Genomic DNA, 15,999 nt, shown 5'->3' with positions numbered 1-15,999 from the left:
GAGCAGGAGTGTCCTTCACTCATAAGTCGCATAGGAGCAGGCTTGTGTTTTTAGGAGTCGAACTTAACAAATTTTGGGTCATCTGCTGCTCATGACATATCCATTATTAATTCTATTCATTGGTCTGGGATCCATTACTTTCTTCCTGCTTCAACCTGCCTTCCCTTTTCTTTAATATTGTATCTTTATTGTGTAGGGCCTCCCCCAAAAGCATGATATTGCCTTGCAGATTTTAATGGCGACCTCTGGTGAAGGCAGCGACCGCAGTGGCAGAATGATGGCCCGGCCCCTGGCGCAGGTGCGGCAGCTGGAGACTCGGGCGGCCCGCAGACGCCTGTCCCAGGCCCGCCACCGGGCTACTCTGAAAAGACTCTTCAATAACCTCAGGAGAATCGTTTACCACCAGTCTGATATCACAGCCTCAAAGGTATGCGGTCCTGAGTGTGGGGAGGGAAAGTTTCTATAAAGGGAGGGGCTGTGGAGCGAGGTGGGGACTGGCTGGGAGATGCCACTCCCCCCATCCCTGCCCCTGAGAGCTGGGGCCTGCCTGGGTGGGTCGGGGACTCTGCCTGCTGCTGTCTCGCTCTGCTCTGTGCGTGTCCTGCTCCACGAAGCTGAAGCCGAAGCCTCTCGGTCCTTCTAGCTGGAATCAGTCCCTCCTCCCGTGCGCTTCTGCAGCTCTTTGCTTCTACCCCTGTCAGCACTTCCCGAAATCTAGTTTGTGTTACAAGTAGTCGCTTCCCTGCTTGTCTTCCCTGTTGGCACGTCAGCATCCTGAGAGCAGGGGCTGTCATATCTGCTCTCCGTCCCCAGGCCCAGTGCACAGGGGCGTCCCCTTAGACATACACACCTGGTGAATGTATGTCACTCTAGGCGGTGTCAGTGGTCAGCCCAACAAGCAGTGTTTAGCAGTTCTTGCTCTTGAATAATCTCGCCGTTAGCATTTTGACTTTGGCAATATTACAGGAAGGAAGGGAAGGGAGGAGTGTGAGAGGGAGGGAGGGAGGGATGCTTGTGATTCTGTCTTGCAGAACAGGAAGTTCAGAGTTCAAGTTGACAGAGCATTTATGTTTTTAGATCAACTGCAGTGTCTGCACTTAGCGAACAAAAAATATTGTTAGAGGAGCGCATTTAATACCAGCCAGGCAGTTGCACGTGGGGACAAGTGAGCAGGAGTTAGTTGGGAGCCTGGTGACAGCACGGGGCTGATGTTCATTCAGGTCCCCTCTGAGTCACTACTTATTCCACCTTCTAGTAGCGGAGGTAGTTGTTTGCCCTTTTTGCAGCCCTAGAGTTTGCTGAACGCAGCTTAATAGCTTCCGAACACTCGTGGTGAGAACCATTTCCAGAATACAAATTGAACTTCATGTCTTCTGCTCATCGGAATAAACTTCCCACCCTTTTTACCGACCACATGAAGGACTACGACTTTGTATCCGAGGGGGCGTGGCCTGAGACCCTGGAGGGGGCTCCTGTGCCCACCAAAACTGTCTGTGCTGTGAGCGGCTGACCTTTCAGCTTTGTCCTTCTCTGTCCTCAGTGGCAGGTTTTGAACAGGGCGAAGAATCATATTCGGGAACAGGAAAAAATCTTGGATCATCTGCTGAAGGTGAAAGGTAACAACAGGTCCTATCTGCCGCCCCCATTGCCCTCCCAGGGGGAGAAAGCTTGGTTGGATTTTCTATTGAAAACAGAGACATCAGGTTAAGCCAAATGAACGAATATTTACTGAGTGCCTACTGTGTGCCAGGCACTGTGCTTGGGCCAGGATACGATGAGATTCACAGCCTGACCTCAGAGGTCATCAGCCTGGGCAAGCATGATGAGATCCCACTGGGGTGCCGTTGAAGGAACCTGATCTTATCTTGAGTGGCCAGAGAAGAAATGAGCCTGTGTGCGTCAGAACAGGGCTCCCTTCCTTGGCGCTCAGTTTGGGACAGATGGCTGCTGGGAGTTTGAGTTTAACGAGCTGGTGGAACCCGATCTCTAAAAGGGACACTTTGGATGTCCTGATGGAGACTGGCCAGTCCAAGAAGCCCTTCCCCCTCACATCTGGAAGGAGGAGTGAAACTGGGCTCTTGAGTCGCTAACACTGAACCCTGGGTGGGCTCAGGGACCACCCATGCTCCCCCCTGGACCAGAAAGGCAGGAGAGACCCGGCAAAGGCCTGGCTTTTCCCTTCATGACCCTTGGCTTCAACTCCCCAACAGAATCCTTCAACCTGGAGGATGGGAATGCAAACAGCTTAGAGGAGGTCAAGGAAATGTATGCCAACATGTTCTCCAGAAATCACAGGTAAGACCAGGAGAACTGGTGCCAGCCGGCGTCTTACCCTTCTGTTGTCCCAGAAGCCCCGCTTTCCGTCCAGAACTCGGGACAGCGGAAGAGGGGCTGCCCTCCCGTTGAAAGCCCTCCTGTGCTGGAGAGAATTCTTTTCTATTTTGATCTAATAACAGGAATGACATCTTTTTATCAGAAACATTATTTTCAGACACATACTTATCACAGAAAGTGTCAAAAATGCAGAAAAGCTTAAAAAAGAAAATACAAATGCATATTGTTTCGCTTCTCAGGGAAAACCAGTGTTCATTTTAAAGCATAGCTTTCTGTTTTTTTTTAAAAAATTTTTGCATGTTATTTTATAGAGCAATGAGATCATGGTGTTTATTTTCTATTATAACTTTAAAAAACTCAGCTGGTGACCTTACTGAAGGAAGAGGAAGAAGAGGAGGAAGAAGTGTGCGTATTTTGTATATGAACATAAGGAAAATCCGCGCTGGCTGGTGTGGCTCAGTTGGTGGGGCATTGCTCTGCAAACTAAAAGGCCACCAGTTCAGTTCCTGGTCAGGGCACGTGCCTGGGTTGCAATTCAGTCTCCAGCTGGGGGCGGGGGAGAGGCAGCCACTCAGTGTTTCTCTCCCTCCCTTTCCCTCTCTCTCAAAATAAATAAATAAAATCTTAAAAAGAAAAATCCAAACCTCAGCCTATTTTCCAGGCTTCACAGGAGCCTAAGAAAAGCCAGATTGGACTCGAGAGACCAGGAAACCAGAGCACCCCCGGGTGTCGCTGATGCTGAAAGGGGGACCCGTTTAGAATGTCACACTCAAACTGGGACAGACTGGCCTGAGAAATGTCTTTCTTTGCAGTTGGCGATCTCATCTGTTATGTTTAGCTCCCGTTCCAGCTGGGCTGTTCATGGATACACGCCCTCCTGGGCTCCCAGGGTGCCGTCACCCTCTGAGCCAAGTCCTCATCCTGCATAGCAGCCTGGACTTCGGGGGGTGATGGCTGGGCCTGCGTCATCTCTGGTGGCCCCAGGGCACGTCCACACAGTGGATATCCAGACTGGCCTCTGATGAGACCCAGGAGTAGAAGCAATTCTGCTCACTCTGGAAATGGGACCGCCAACGGCTTATTGTTTAGAAACTTCCCAAAGCCTGCCTAGATGAGGTGGTATCCCATCGCCTTGGGTGGTGGCATCACTGAAGATATTTATTTTCTTCTCTGTGCTTTTCTATATTTTCCAAAAATTTTAAATTTATTTTTAAACAGAGGAGAGAGGGAGAGAAACATCAATGTGTGGTTGCCTCTCACGCAGCCCGCACCAGGGAACCTGGCCCACAACCCAGGCATGTGCCTTGACTGGGAATCCAACCAGCAACCCTTCATTTCACTGGCCGGTGCTCAGTCCACTGAGCCGCAACCAGCCAGGGCTGTATTGTCTAACATTTTTAACAACAAATGTACATTTTATCTTAATGGGAAGCAACCAGGGGGATATGATAAATTATTAAATTAAATTCACATTGTAGACCATGTAAGATACAGAAAAGTATAAGAAAAGACATGGCCGCCTATAACTGCAGTCTGTACACTGTGTTGGCCTCAGAGAGGAGGAGGCAGGTGCGGTGTGTGCGTGTGGTGTGTGTACATGCAGGACGTGGTGTGTGTGTTGTGTGTACGTAGCAGGGTGTCTGTAGCTGAATTCTGCAAATCTAAGTGGGCCCACTGCGTAATCAGTCTGGGAGATGCTCTCGGTGAGGTGGGTGCCGGCATCAGTATTTCCCAAAGGGTTAGCAAGTGATCCCCACCCCATTCACTCCACGAGCCATCCTTTCCCTACTGGTTGAAGATACGAACTTTATCACATACTGAGGTCTTATCAGTATTCACGTGACTTGCGCTTATGGAAATGGCTACATTTCTTTGTTTTATTTTTTAAATTTTATTTTTGAATTATGGTTTGGCTACATTTCCTTTAAAATCAAAATAATTAGGGAGGATTTTTCACTAGTAATATTATAAACCTGCAATAGTTAAAACTGTGCTACCAGCTTAAGAATACATTAATTACATGCTAATTATTACATATTTATTACAGATAATTACATTTTATAATTATCGTATTATAATTAGTTCATTAAATTGCAAGTGAGCTTGAGTGCCTTTGTTCAAGATCACTTGTATTCCCCTTCCTGGGAACGTTTTTTTAACCTATTCTTTGCCCACTTTCCTGCTGGACCGGCGGTCTTTTTCTTACGTCATTGTGAAAGCTCTTTACGTATCTGAAAGATTAGTTCTCTTTCTAGCATATGACTTTAAAACAATTTTTCCTTGGTTGTTTATTATTTTGCTTTTGATGTTTTTGGTTTTTGTTTTGACCATGCAGAAACGAAGCCTAATCTATCGATCTGTTATGATACCTGAGTTTGGTGGAATGCTTAGGTTTCCTCCACTCCGAGATTTAAAAAAAAAAAAAAAGAATCCTATGTTTTCTACTGGCTCACTTGCTTTTTTAAAAAGATTTTATTTATTTTTATAGAGAGGGGAAGGGAGGGAGAAAGAGAGGGAGAGAAACATCGATATGCAAGAGAAACATCAGTTGGTTGCCTCTCGCACGCCCCCAGCTGGGGACCTGGCTTGCTACCCAGGCATGTGTCCTGACCACAGAACGAACCAGTGACTCTTTGGTCTGCAGGCTAGTGCTCAGTCCACTGGGACACACACACCACCAGGGCTCACTTGCTCTTTTTATGATACCATAGGGATTATTCCTCTCGGTATGAAGACACTCTGGGTACAAGTTCTGGTTTGCCAAATGCTGTCATATTGTTTCATTCTTGTAAATGTCTTTGAAGAATAGAACTTTAGCATTTTGATGAAGTCCAACTTATTTTTTTCTTTTATAGATTGAGTTTTTGGTTTATGTCTAGATATTTCATGGGTTTTGGGGGTGCTGTTACAAGTAGTATTTTTTTAAATTTTACTTTCCAAGTGTTCATTGATTACATATAGAAAAACTATTGACTTTTTACTTATCATCCTTGTAGTCTGCAATGTTCCTAAACCCATTTCTTAGTTATGGTCACATGTTTGTAAGTTCTTTGGGATTTTCTGCATATGCAATCATTGTTTGCAAATAAAGATAGTTTTACTTCTTCCTTTTCAATCTGTGTATCTTTAATTCCTTTTGTCCACCTTATTGGTCTGGCTAGAATCTCCAGTGCGATTTTGAGTTGAAGTGGTAAGAGTAGATACCCTTGTCTCGTTTCTAATACTACAAAAAAGAAACATTCAGTCTTTTACCGTTAAATATGATGCTAGCTGTAGCTTTTTGGTAGATAACCTTTATCAAGTTGAGGATGTTCCCTTTTATTCTTATTTTGCTGAGAGTTTTTTAATCATGAAGGGATGTTGAACTTTGCCAGGTACTTTTTCTGCATCTATTGAGATTGTCAAAAATTATAATATTTAAAAACCAAATATTGGTAAGATGTTGAGTCTGTTGATATGATGAGTTACAGTGATTAATTTTCAAAGATGGAAAGAGTCGTCTTGCATTCATGGAATAAACCCTACTTGGTCATGATACAGTAATGCACACACACGTGTGTATGTTAATGCATCATATATTTATATATTTGCCAAGTTAGTGTTAAGCATGTCAGTGTTGACGTTCAGGGGGGACACTAACCTCTAGTTATTGTGTCTGTTTTCTCTCCAGCCTGTGCCCAAATAAGGTTCATCCAAAAGACTTTGCCCACTCATGCCCATTCGAGGCAATCTGGAATGAGACTGAGGAGGAAGATGAGGAGGAGGAAGATGAGGAAGATGAGGAGGAAGACCAAGAAGAGGAAGAAGAAGAGGAGGAGGGAGAGGAGGAGGAGGAGGAGGAAAAAGTGGAGCTCTTACATTCCCCGGTCACTCTGTCACCAGACCTCATGGAGTTTGAACGGTGTGAACAGCTGAGAGGTGGCCTCGTGCGCAGCTGGGGCTCCTGTGGGGCAGGGGACAGGGGCTCCCACTGGGACACGCTGCAGGCCCTGAGTCATGGAAGTTCCAGAATCTCCACACCTCTGGGACTTGGGGAGGGGGTTTGCAGAAAAGACTAAAGAAATAGTCTTGAAGCTACATTTGCATAGCACATACACTGTGTTTACTTAGACTGGATGTTTATCTGAGATGCCTTGGGGGGTGGCTGATGGGGATCATAGAGGCTAAACCGCCCCCCTGCACACACACACCCCACAAAGTCTGTTTGGGGCGGCTTTATAGGAAGATGCCTCAGACTCCCACCCCTCCACTCGGGGGGATGCGCAGGGTGGGTGGATAACACTGCCACCCACCCCTCCACCGACTCAAGACCCTGGGCAGCCTCGTTGGCTTCGGGGGCATTGGCTCAATAGGTCGAGGCTCTGTCCACAGTCGAGCCCAACTTTCAGGCCTCAAATTAAAGCAGGTGTCACATCACGTCTGCACATTCATAGGCTGGGAATTTTAAGCAGTTTTCCTTAGGGTGTCGGCTGAGCCAGCCACGCCTCTCATCTTCTCTACCTAAGGCAGAGAGCTTCCCAGGGGGCACTGGCAGGACCTGAGGAGGGACCCTGAAGCAGAAATCTGTCCCCCACATCCCCCAAGATGGCTGTGCTCCCCAAGGGTCAGGGGCACACAGGAACTAGTAATGCGAAGTCTCTGGTACAGCACAGGGAGGTGGTCAGACCCATGTGCCGAACACCAGCCGACACCCGAATGAACTCCTGAGGGCACGGCTTGGGGAGGGCCCATGGGTCTGGAGCCTCAGGCCTGGGAGATGGTGTCGTTTCTGTTCCAGGTATCTCACCTTTTACAAGCAGACGATGGACCTTCTGACCAGAAGCGGGATCGTCTCCTCGCAGGAGGTGACACTCCCTGTGGTGTCTGCGGCCATCTCCCACCTGTGGCAGAACCTCTCCGAGGAGAAGAAGGCCAGTTTCCTGGAGGCCTTGGCGCAGAAGCACAGCAGCCTCCCGGGCCTCGAAGGGGCCACCCAGGAGCCAGCCTGCGCTGAGGGCAGCATGAAGGACAGTGGAGTTGATAGCCAAGGGGCCAGCTGCTCGCTCATGTCCACTCCGGAGGAGGTTAGCTGACCCTGGGACATAGGGTGGAGGGGTGTCACCCCAGGCCAGGAGATGCCAGGGACCGGCTCAGGGTCACATGGCAAGTTTGAGGGGCTATTTGGATTCCGGCTCATGTGGTCAGTTTCTGATTTTGCTGACATCATCTTCGCAACCACAGAACAGCATTTGTTATTCTTGGGTTAGTTTCCGGCCTTTCCATTGGGGATAATAGGAAAGAAACCTTAGAACAGGGGCGTCAAACTCATTTTCATGGGGGGCCACATCAGCCTCAAGGTGTGAGGGCCATATGTAATTTTAGGACTGTGTCAGTGCAACGACTCCTTAATTAGGGGCAAGGAGCTCGGTGCTGTCGCCGGGTAGAAACAAGGTGCCGGGCCGGATAAAACAAAGTGGAGGGCGGGCTGCAGCTCACGGGCCTTGTGTTTGCCGCCTGTACCTTGGAAGGTTGTATCCGCTGGGATTTTCTCAGGCTGCCTGTTACTGGCTCATCAAACCTTGAACCCAGGGAGGTTCCAAGGCAGGGCAGGGTTCTGGTCACTGTCTCAGTAATGGCAGCAGGGACTCGGTTCTACTCTGCTCTGCTTCATCTGAAGGCTGGTTTCTCACCTTTTCTCTCCTCCCCACTCCCCTGCCCCCCGCCATGTGACTGTGCCAGGCCAGCTGATAGCAGCCATCCTTCCTCCTCCCTGGTCTCAACCGTGAAAATGATGCCCTGTGGCCTTTTCTCAAAGGCCTAGGAAGAACTTTTTCAGAAATTTCCATCGAACCTCTCCTCTTCCCTCATTGGCCAAATTTAGCCAGATTGACAGATTACTGAGCCAATGACCTGCATAATCAAGATAGGATTACATCTGGACCAATCAGGCCCAATCCCTGAAAGGTAGTCAGTTCTCACCCCGAAGAGCATTGCTGCCACACAGTGAAGTTGGCTTGGGCCAGCCCAGGGCTGGGTAACAGTTATGTCCCAGGTAGGGACAGAGCCACCATAACTGTGGCTTCTAAATGAGTAGCAGTGAAACCTCTGGGGGCTCCTGGCCCATCTGGAGAGGCTCTGCTGTGGAACACTTGTGTTCGGGGCCAGGCCCTGGACTCGAGGTCAGGCGTGCCCAGGAGGTACCTGGACATCCCCTTTGCAGTTCTGCGAAGTGTGTCTGCAGTATGCCGGGTGCTCCAGAAGGGCTGTGGAGCCTGGCGGTGCCCCTCCCGGCTGGCTTTTCAGGGGGTGTCCCAGGGAGGACAGTGTGTAGCGTATAACTCCTGGGGGCAGATTTGTTTAGGCCCTGGGTCCCTGCCTCAATCCTGTGGGGAGGGACACCAGACATTAAGCTTCTAGGCTAATGGACACGGGGGCTCAGTGACCTCAGTCCAGATTCTGTTTGAGATGACCAAAGGGATATTTTTTTAAAAGGACACCAGAAAATGTCCAGAAACCCAGGAGGGGGCCATCCACAGGGCCAGAGTCCCAAGGGGGTCAGTTCAGCGACAGCATCTTGTGGGACGAATAGACAGACAGACAATCAGGGCCGAGGACTGGCTCTGCTCTCCTGGGGGTGGCCTGTGTGACCGGGTGCCGGGTAACACACAGCTTGCCAGCAATACTTGCATTGGGAGGATGGCCTGTGGGATAGTTCATCTAAAATTCAAATTTAAGCATCCTGTACGTTTCTTTGCTAAATCTGGTAATCCTGAGTGTATATCACATTCTGGTGGAATATTTAATATTCTCCCACAAATTAAGAAAAAGCAGGACCAAACACTGTCTAAATAGCAAGATTCCCAAACCGAAAATATATGATGGGATACTCAGAGGGCAAGGATGGAGGGAAAGAAGTCACTGTGTCAGCAAAGGACCCCTCCAGGCGGATTGCTTCTCAGGGGCTTTTGCTTTTCCTATCTTATTTCATTTTCCCAAAATTTCCACGATAAACATGTATTTCTTTTACAAACCAGACAGCATTCAATAATAGCTAATATGTCTGAGCCATTTTTATGCGTCTGGTGCCTCACGTATGTTAGTTAATCCTGCAACACCCCTGCCAGTGGGCACTGTTGCAATTCCCGTTTACAGAGGAGGATTGGAGAGATGCAGTCACTTGTCCGAGATCACACAGCTTAATGAGTGGCAGGGCGGGGTGTCGGCTCTCCTGCAGCCTCGCTCCAGAGCCCCTTGACCTCTATATTCAGCTGCCCTGAAACTGTGGGGTTGTCAATCCTGGGCTCAAAGAGGCCCTCCAGCTGGGGAGGTGAAGGGCTGCTGTGTCTCCCGCCCGAGCTCTGTCTTCTTTAGAAGGAGGAAAGCACCGTCCCCAGCACTCCCCTCTGGGGTTGGCTGTTTGTTCTGAGTGGGCAAGAGCTTAATATTCACCCCCTGGGAAGGTCACCAAGCGGAGCCCCTGGGATTGAGCCCGGCTGTAACAGGCATACCTCTCGGGGCTGAGGGGTGAAGGGAGACCATCTCTCTATTCTGTCTCGCAGCAGCCCAGTGCCAATGTCGAACTGCTGAGTTATTTCCGACCAAGTTCTGTGCTTTCTTTCAGTTTCTTTTTGAGGATGTGTTTGACGTGGCGTGTTTTCTGGACAAAAATGAGGATCCAAGTCCATCTAGCTCCAGGTGAGAAGGGGTGTGAGATGGGTGTGCATGCGTGTGCATGCGTGTGCACTCCTGCTGTGAGGTTTAGGGGCCTCGCCCCTGCAGCCCTCAGTGGGGCGAGTGATTCAGTGGGCGTTCTTGAAGATCGTTCTTTTCCCAGGGATCCAAACAAAGCTGGTCCTAGGACTGTGCCGTCGCCCTGGGGGGTGTTGTCTGGGGTTCTTCAGAGCAGAAAGTTCTTCCCTCCTGGCCCAGGGCTGAGACACAACAGGTTAACAACTCCAGGTTGTTCGCATGGCACCGTTTTGCCAGGAGGAGGCAGCCGTGGGCGGCTACAGTGGTCGGTTCGGTCTGAGAGGTGGGCAGGGGCGTCTGGGGCCCGGGGAACCTGGGCCAGGCTGGGAACAGGCCCCGTGCCTGGAGCTCAGGAGAATCTCTGAGTTGTACAAGGTGGGGCTGCTTGTCATGTGGTGTCAGTGGACATGAGAGGAGGGGAGAACCGGGTGGCTGGCCCCGCTCCACAGGGTGAGGAGACACAAAACAGCATCTGGGGAGATTTGCCAACAAGCAGCAGCTGACCGAGTCTGGGCTGCGCGAGCGAGTTTAGGGCTGAAATGCCTTTGCTGCTTTGAAAAGCTGCGGTCACACAGTCTGAGGGTGCGGGCCTTTCTGAGGCCTGTGCTGGTGTCTTGGCTAAAAGAGGCCTGAACAGTTAGTGTCTCTGTCATGGGAGTGTGGGGACATTCATGTCCTCACGATTCCAGCAAATGTCTTCATTCTCCCCGGAGGCCACAGCTGTCTCTGGCGACCTGGCCACAAATCAACATTTGTCCGTCCCCACCATCTGCTTCGCACCGCCTGCCCCTGGCCCAGACAGCCCTGTGCAAAATCTGCACAGGTATATCACGGGGTGACTGAAGTCCTCCTCTGCTCTGTGTGGAGCCGGACTTTGCTGACGGTGGCCGGAGGCAGATATTGAAGAAGACAGCCCCGAAGATAGTTTGGCCGAGAAGTTGCCTAAGTGCACTTGACCAGCGATATTTGGAAATTCTTACCGTGCTGGTGGAGCAAAAAAACAACCTATTAAAAATCCTTTTTTTCACTTTCCCTAGAAAAGGCAGGGCTAGCAGGGTCTGCTAGCTGGCTGGGGGACCTCATTCCAGGGGGGTGTGAGGTCAGAATGCCAGCTGTCACAGCGTAACTCACAGTTCTTCTCTCTGTGGTCCCTGGTTGTTGGGCTTCTCTCACTGTTCCCAGAAGGCAGCTGGAAAGAACTGCAAAACAGGCCTTTTTCTGCATCTGTGACCTGTGTGGGACCCACTGGGTGGAGGTGTCTGAAGGGTCTGACCTTCAGTGTGCGATGCCCCCCTGGGGGGGCCAGAGTTGCGGGGGTCTGCACTGCAGTGGTTGACTCTCCGGGAGGGAGGACACCTCACTCCCTTGTTCCACAGGCCACAGCTCAGGACACTAAATTAGGACACGGCCGCCAGTCTCCCTGCTGTCCCACTTTGCCAGCAGGTTCCAGATGTGACACTGGAGCTGAGGCGACTCAGACCTTCCAGGAAGGGCCCCCGCCTTATCTGAGGAGTCAGCTGGGTGTTGAAAGTACTTTGTCCATGCCATAATCCAGGTCTTTCAGGGGCGCAAGCAGAGGTCAAAGGACAGGGTTCTGAACGTTGGCTGTCTCTTCCTCCTCTCTGTTGTCAGTTCCTTGTTTGCCAGCTGCCACCCAGAGAACCCAGAAGAGAAGTTTCGGCTCTATACGCAGATCATCGACTTCTTTAATGGCCTTTGCTGTGCTAATACTCAGCTGAAACAGGTAGGACAGCCCCAGCCGAGTGGCTCATTTGGTTGGAGCATCGTCCCACACACAAAAAGGTTGCAGGTTTGGTCCCTGGTCAGGGCACATACCTAGGTTACAGGTTCAATTACCAGTTGAGGTGCATATGAGAGGCAACCAATTGATGTTTCTCTCTCCCTCACCTTTCTCTCTGTCTAAAATCAATAAATCCATTCTCAGGTGAGGATTTAAAAAAAAACAGGTTAGGACAGAGCAGAGTGCCAAGAAACCTCAGCCCTCCGCCCGTCCACCATAGGATCCGGCAAGGGCTGTGGAGGGGAGCCCCAGCCGCCTCGCTGGGCTCACACCACAAGGGCTACTCGTGGGGGACATTCTCTCGTTCTCTCGGGCGGATGGTTGACCTCAGCCTGGGGAGACTGAGGGCCGAGACGGGGATGCTCTCTGGGGCGGCCACCAGGTCCCAGTTCCTAACTGGCATGGGTTCCTCGACACCTTTCTGAGAGGCTGAGCTGTTCTCTCATCTCCTGAGACCCTGGGGTAATATTTGCCATCAGCTTTGGGAGGATATTCATGTCTACTTCCAACAAGCTGACTGTGCGGCATACAATGACGTAAGTAGTGAAGGTTTGGGTCAGGAGGAACATTCTGGAAGCTTTTGTGGGGGGGAGGAGTTTATGCCTGAGCCACAATGCTTCATAGCCATAGCTTTTCTCTGCTAATTTAGCAAAAATAAATAAATAATAATAATAATACAGTTGTTTATTTTAAAAGCTAAGCAGTACTAATGAAAATGTTTACCTAAAAATAATTAGGACAGCTTTCCAACAGGGTAACGAATCACTTGGCCCTTTTCCCACCAAGCGTTCATAAGTATGCATCACTGGGACAGCCTTTGCTCTCCTGTTTCCTTTCTGCACACAGAGCAGAAAAGAAGGAACAAGCAGGCACCGGAGCATCCACATACAGCAGAGAGGCTCTCTAACCTGAATCGCCTGACAGCTTCCCAGAAATGCTGATCCCTGGTGCCCCACCCCCCAAGAAACTCATTCAGTGTTTGGAGATGGGGCCCCAGGAATCTGTATTCTGAACAAGTTGCCCTGGAGGTTCTGGTGCAGGAGGCCTGGGGCTTTTCATAGCCGCTGGTGTAAAGAGGGACATTCCATTCTCTCCCCATCCACTCGTGGGAGGTGGCTGAATGACACTGAACTGGCACTGGATCAGTTGCTTGGGTTGCTGTAACCAACCGCCACAAACTTGGCAGTGTGCAGCTCAGAGCTCGGAGGAGGGAAGGCTGGCCTAGTGAAGGCGTCTGCAGGGCCATGCTCTCTGCCAGCTCTAGGGGGCGCCCTGCCCCGTCTGCTCCTCATTCGGGGGCTCCTCTAGCCATGTGCATTCCTTGACTCACAGTGGCATCATTTCCAGTCGCTGCCTGTGTCTCCACAGGCCTTCTGTATCTCTCTGTCCCTCTCGTCTTCTTATAAGGACACCAGTCCTTGGATTGAGGGCCACCCCAAATCCAGGATGAGTTCGTCTCAAGATCCTTAACTAATAACCTCTGCAAAGATCCTTATTTCTAAATAAGGTTCCAGGTGGGCATGAATTTGGGGGGACACCATTCTACCCACTGCAGACACCTCTCACAGCCTGTGGCTTTCACACATCTGATGCTTAAAGATGCCTCAGACACCGTTTTCAGGGGCTGAAGGAACTAGAACATTTCGAATGATGTTCAAGCACTTTGAGTGACAGAGACTTGAGCATGTGGTTCTCTCCAGGATGTTCGGCTTCCTGGCACCCCTATGCTCCGACTCCCACTTTTCTCAACTTTTGCCATTCATTGTCCTCCCCTAAACAGGGGGCCCGGGTGATCTTCCTTTGACTGCCGGTCCTGCCATCAGCTACTCCAACCTCTCGCACCCGCCCCTGTCTGTAGGGCACGGACAATGAGGCCCGTTGTCCACAGCAGAAAAGGCTTCACCTGCGACTGTGGGTGCTCCCCACGGCCCAAAGGGATCAAACCCAGACCAGCAGGGCCGACAAACTGCAGGGGTCATTTTCTGCTGGCCTGGGGGAAAGACAGGAAGTGCAACCCCTGAAACATACTTTAGGGGGCGAAGTCATGTGGATTCGGAAGGGTTGGCCGGGCCCATTGTAAAGGGAATGAGAAACCCTTGCTAGACATATAATGATAGTACTGCTTCTTTAAAAAATTATCTCCAAGTGGCTAACCCATACGTGTGGTTTAAAATTCAAGTTACCAAAGATGTACAAAGAAAACTTCGTCCTTGACCTACCGCTGCCCCTTGGTTACTCACTACCCATTCCCTTCCCCAAAGGCAATCCCGTTACCGGTTTTTTGAACAGCCATCCAATATTTACATACTCTCTCAAACACAAATGGTACTCTCCTGTGCACATTGCTTGTATCTTGCCCTTTTTAATGAGTATATCCCACAGATTGGGAGTGATCACATTCCTTTTTACTGCAACAGCTGCATGGTGTTCTACTGGTGGGTGCAACACAGTGTAATTTGCCATCTTCTATTGATGGTCATTTGAATAAAGCTTTAAGGTTTCCAAAGAAGCCAGTTCTGTGGAACTGGAAAAGCTTTTCTGGTGGTCATAGAAGGAACTGACAGTGGAACGTTCCCCACTGCTGACCTTGCTTCCTGGCCGGAAGCTGGAGGTGAAGACACAGTGAAGACATAGGGGGTGGAGACCGAGGGAGCGCGGCCCATCTGAGAGGGTGGGGCCTCCTCATTGGCCTGGGCCAGGAATCCTGAAATGAAAAGCAATCCTCTTCCATCCTGTGCGTTGCAGGAACCAGGCCCTCCTCCCATGGACGATGAGCTGTTGATGCTGCAGTGTATGGAGACCTTTGACGACGAAGATCTGTAATGCAGCACAGCTGGGAGGAAAGGGATGCGTGAGGTGGACCGTTTCCAAGTTTGAACGCCGGCAGCCAAAGCTGCATCTGCCTCAGTCTTCTGGGAGTGTTTTGGGTGGATTGTCCCAGGAGCATTTTGATGGTTTTCGTTTCTGATTATTATAAAGCATTGAGAGCAGCTTGGTTCCATGTTGGTCTTTCAGGGTAGTTTGGGATAAGGGACTGGCCTGATGCAGGGCACACACTCTCTCCCCCTGTGCTCCTATTCGGGGCAAGGGATGTGGGTATTGGGTGCAGCTGAGGCCCAGGCCACAGGCCTTCCAAGAAAAGGACAGGCAGGACCTGTCTCTGGAGGTGCCATGATACCGGGTACTTTCAGCACAGTCTGGGTTCAGGTTGTTGTTCTGGTGGATTCTAGAGTTCTGGAGACCACCTGCTCATTCTCCAGGCTCTGGGAGCTCGGGAACAGTGCTGACCTTAACCGTGTGCCGCAGGACATCGGGGTAGAACCAGCTGTGCCTGCTTCTTCCGGTAATAAAGACCCTGAATGAAGGCCAAGCCAGATTTCACAGTGTTCTGGGCACTTTGAGGCTCCTTAACAAGGACTGTATATGCCCCTGAGCTGTACACTGTGTGTGATATTTGGCCCAACACTATTCTAGATGTTTTTATGAAGGCATTTATTTTAGATGAGGTTCACATTTAAATTAGTAGATTTTGAGTAAGGCAGATTACTTGCCACAATGTGGTGGGCCTGGTCCAATCAGTTGAAGGACCAAATACACCAAAAGATTGCCCTCCCCTGAGGAAGAGGGAGTCCTGCAGTGATTACCCTCAGGGACTCAGCTGCAGTCTGCCCAGCCTACTGGTCGGTCTACCCTGCAGACTTTGGACTTGCCAGCCTCCACAATCACAGGAGCCCATTGCTTAACAATGGGCTCTCTCTCTCTCTCCTGTGTATGTATATTTATATATCAACCACATATGTGTATATGTAGTAGGTATCTAGTAACACATATGTATGTGTGTGCATGTGTGCGTGTACACACAAACACAACCCATGGGCTCAGTTTCTCTGGAGAGCCCGGACTAATCCACTGCGCATGCAGAGAGAAGGGGTTCGCCTGCCTCCTTACAGTTTACACATCATAGCACAGTGGCTCTCCTCCACTGAAGACCCCCACATTCTTGGACCGCTTCATCTCCTATCTACTCCACTGCCCAGCTCTCACTGCTCACTGTCCTGTGATGCAGAAGCCGACCCCCAGTGATTCCCCTTGAGGGTGTGCGGGGGTTACAAGTGGCAGGGCACAGAGGGGAAGGG

The 15,999-nt window shown here is 50.3% G+C and overlaps 1 protein-coding gene across 1 annotated transcript; it reads left to right on the top strand.

The window, feature by feature from the left end:
• The first annotated feature begins 235 nt into the window (after positions 1-235).
• Positions 236-14,696, top strand: STRA8 (stimulated by retinoic acid 8). Its single transcript, XM_053657099.1, has 8 exons — positions 236-427; positions 1,541-1,616; positions 2,211-2,295; positions 6,005-6,235; positions 7,112-7,397; positions 9,935-10,008; positions 11,695-11,806; positions 14,609-14,696. The coding sequence occupies exons 1-8, from the start codon at positions 236-238 to the stop codon at positions 14,684-14,686; spliced, it is 1,134 nt and encodes a 377-aa protein (XP_053513074.1). The 3' UTR covers positions 14,687-14,696.
• Positions 14,697-15,999: the final 1,303 nt, after the last annotated feature.

Source organism: Artibeus jamaicensis, unplaced genomic scaffold (genome assembly GCF_021234435.1).
Source record: "Artibeus jamaicensis isolate MK-2021 breed Jamaican fruit bat unplaced genomic scaffold, CSHL_Jam_final scaffold_3307, whole genome shotgun sequence".
Classification (NCBI taxonomy): domain Eukaryota; kingdom Metazoa; phylum Chordata; class Mammalia; order Chiroptera; family Phyllostomidae; genus Artibeus; species Artibeus jamaicensis.
Note: the sequence above shows the minus strand (reverse complement) of the source record. Positions and strands in the feature narration are given on the sequence as shown.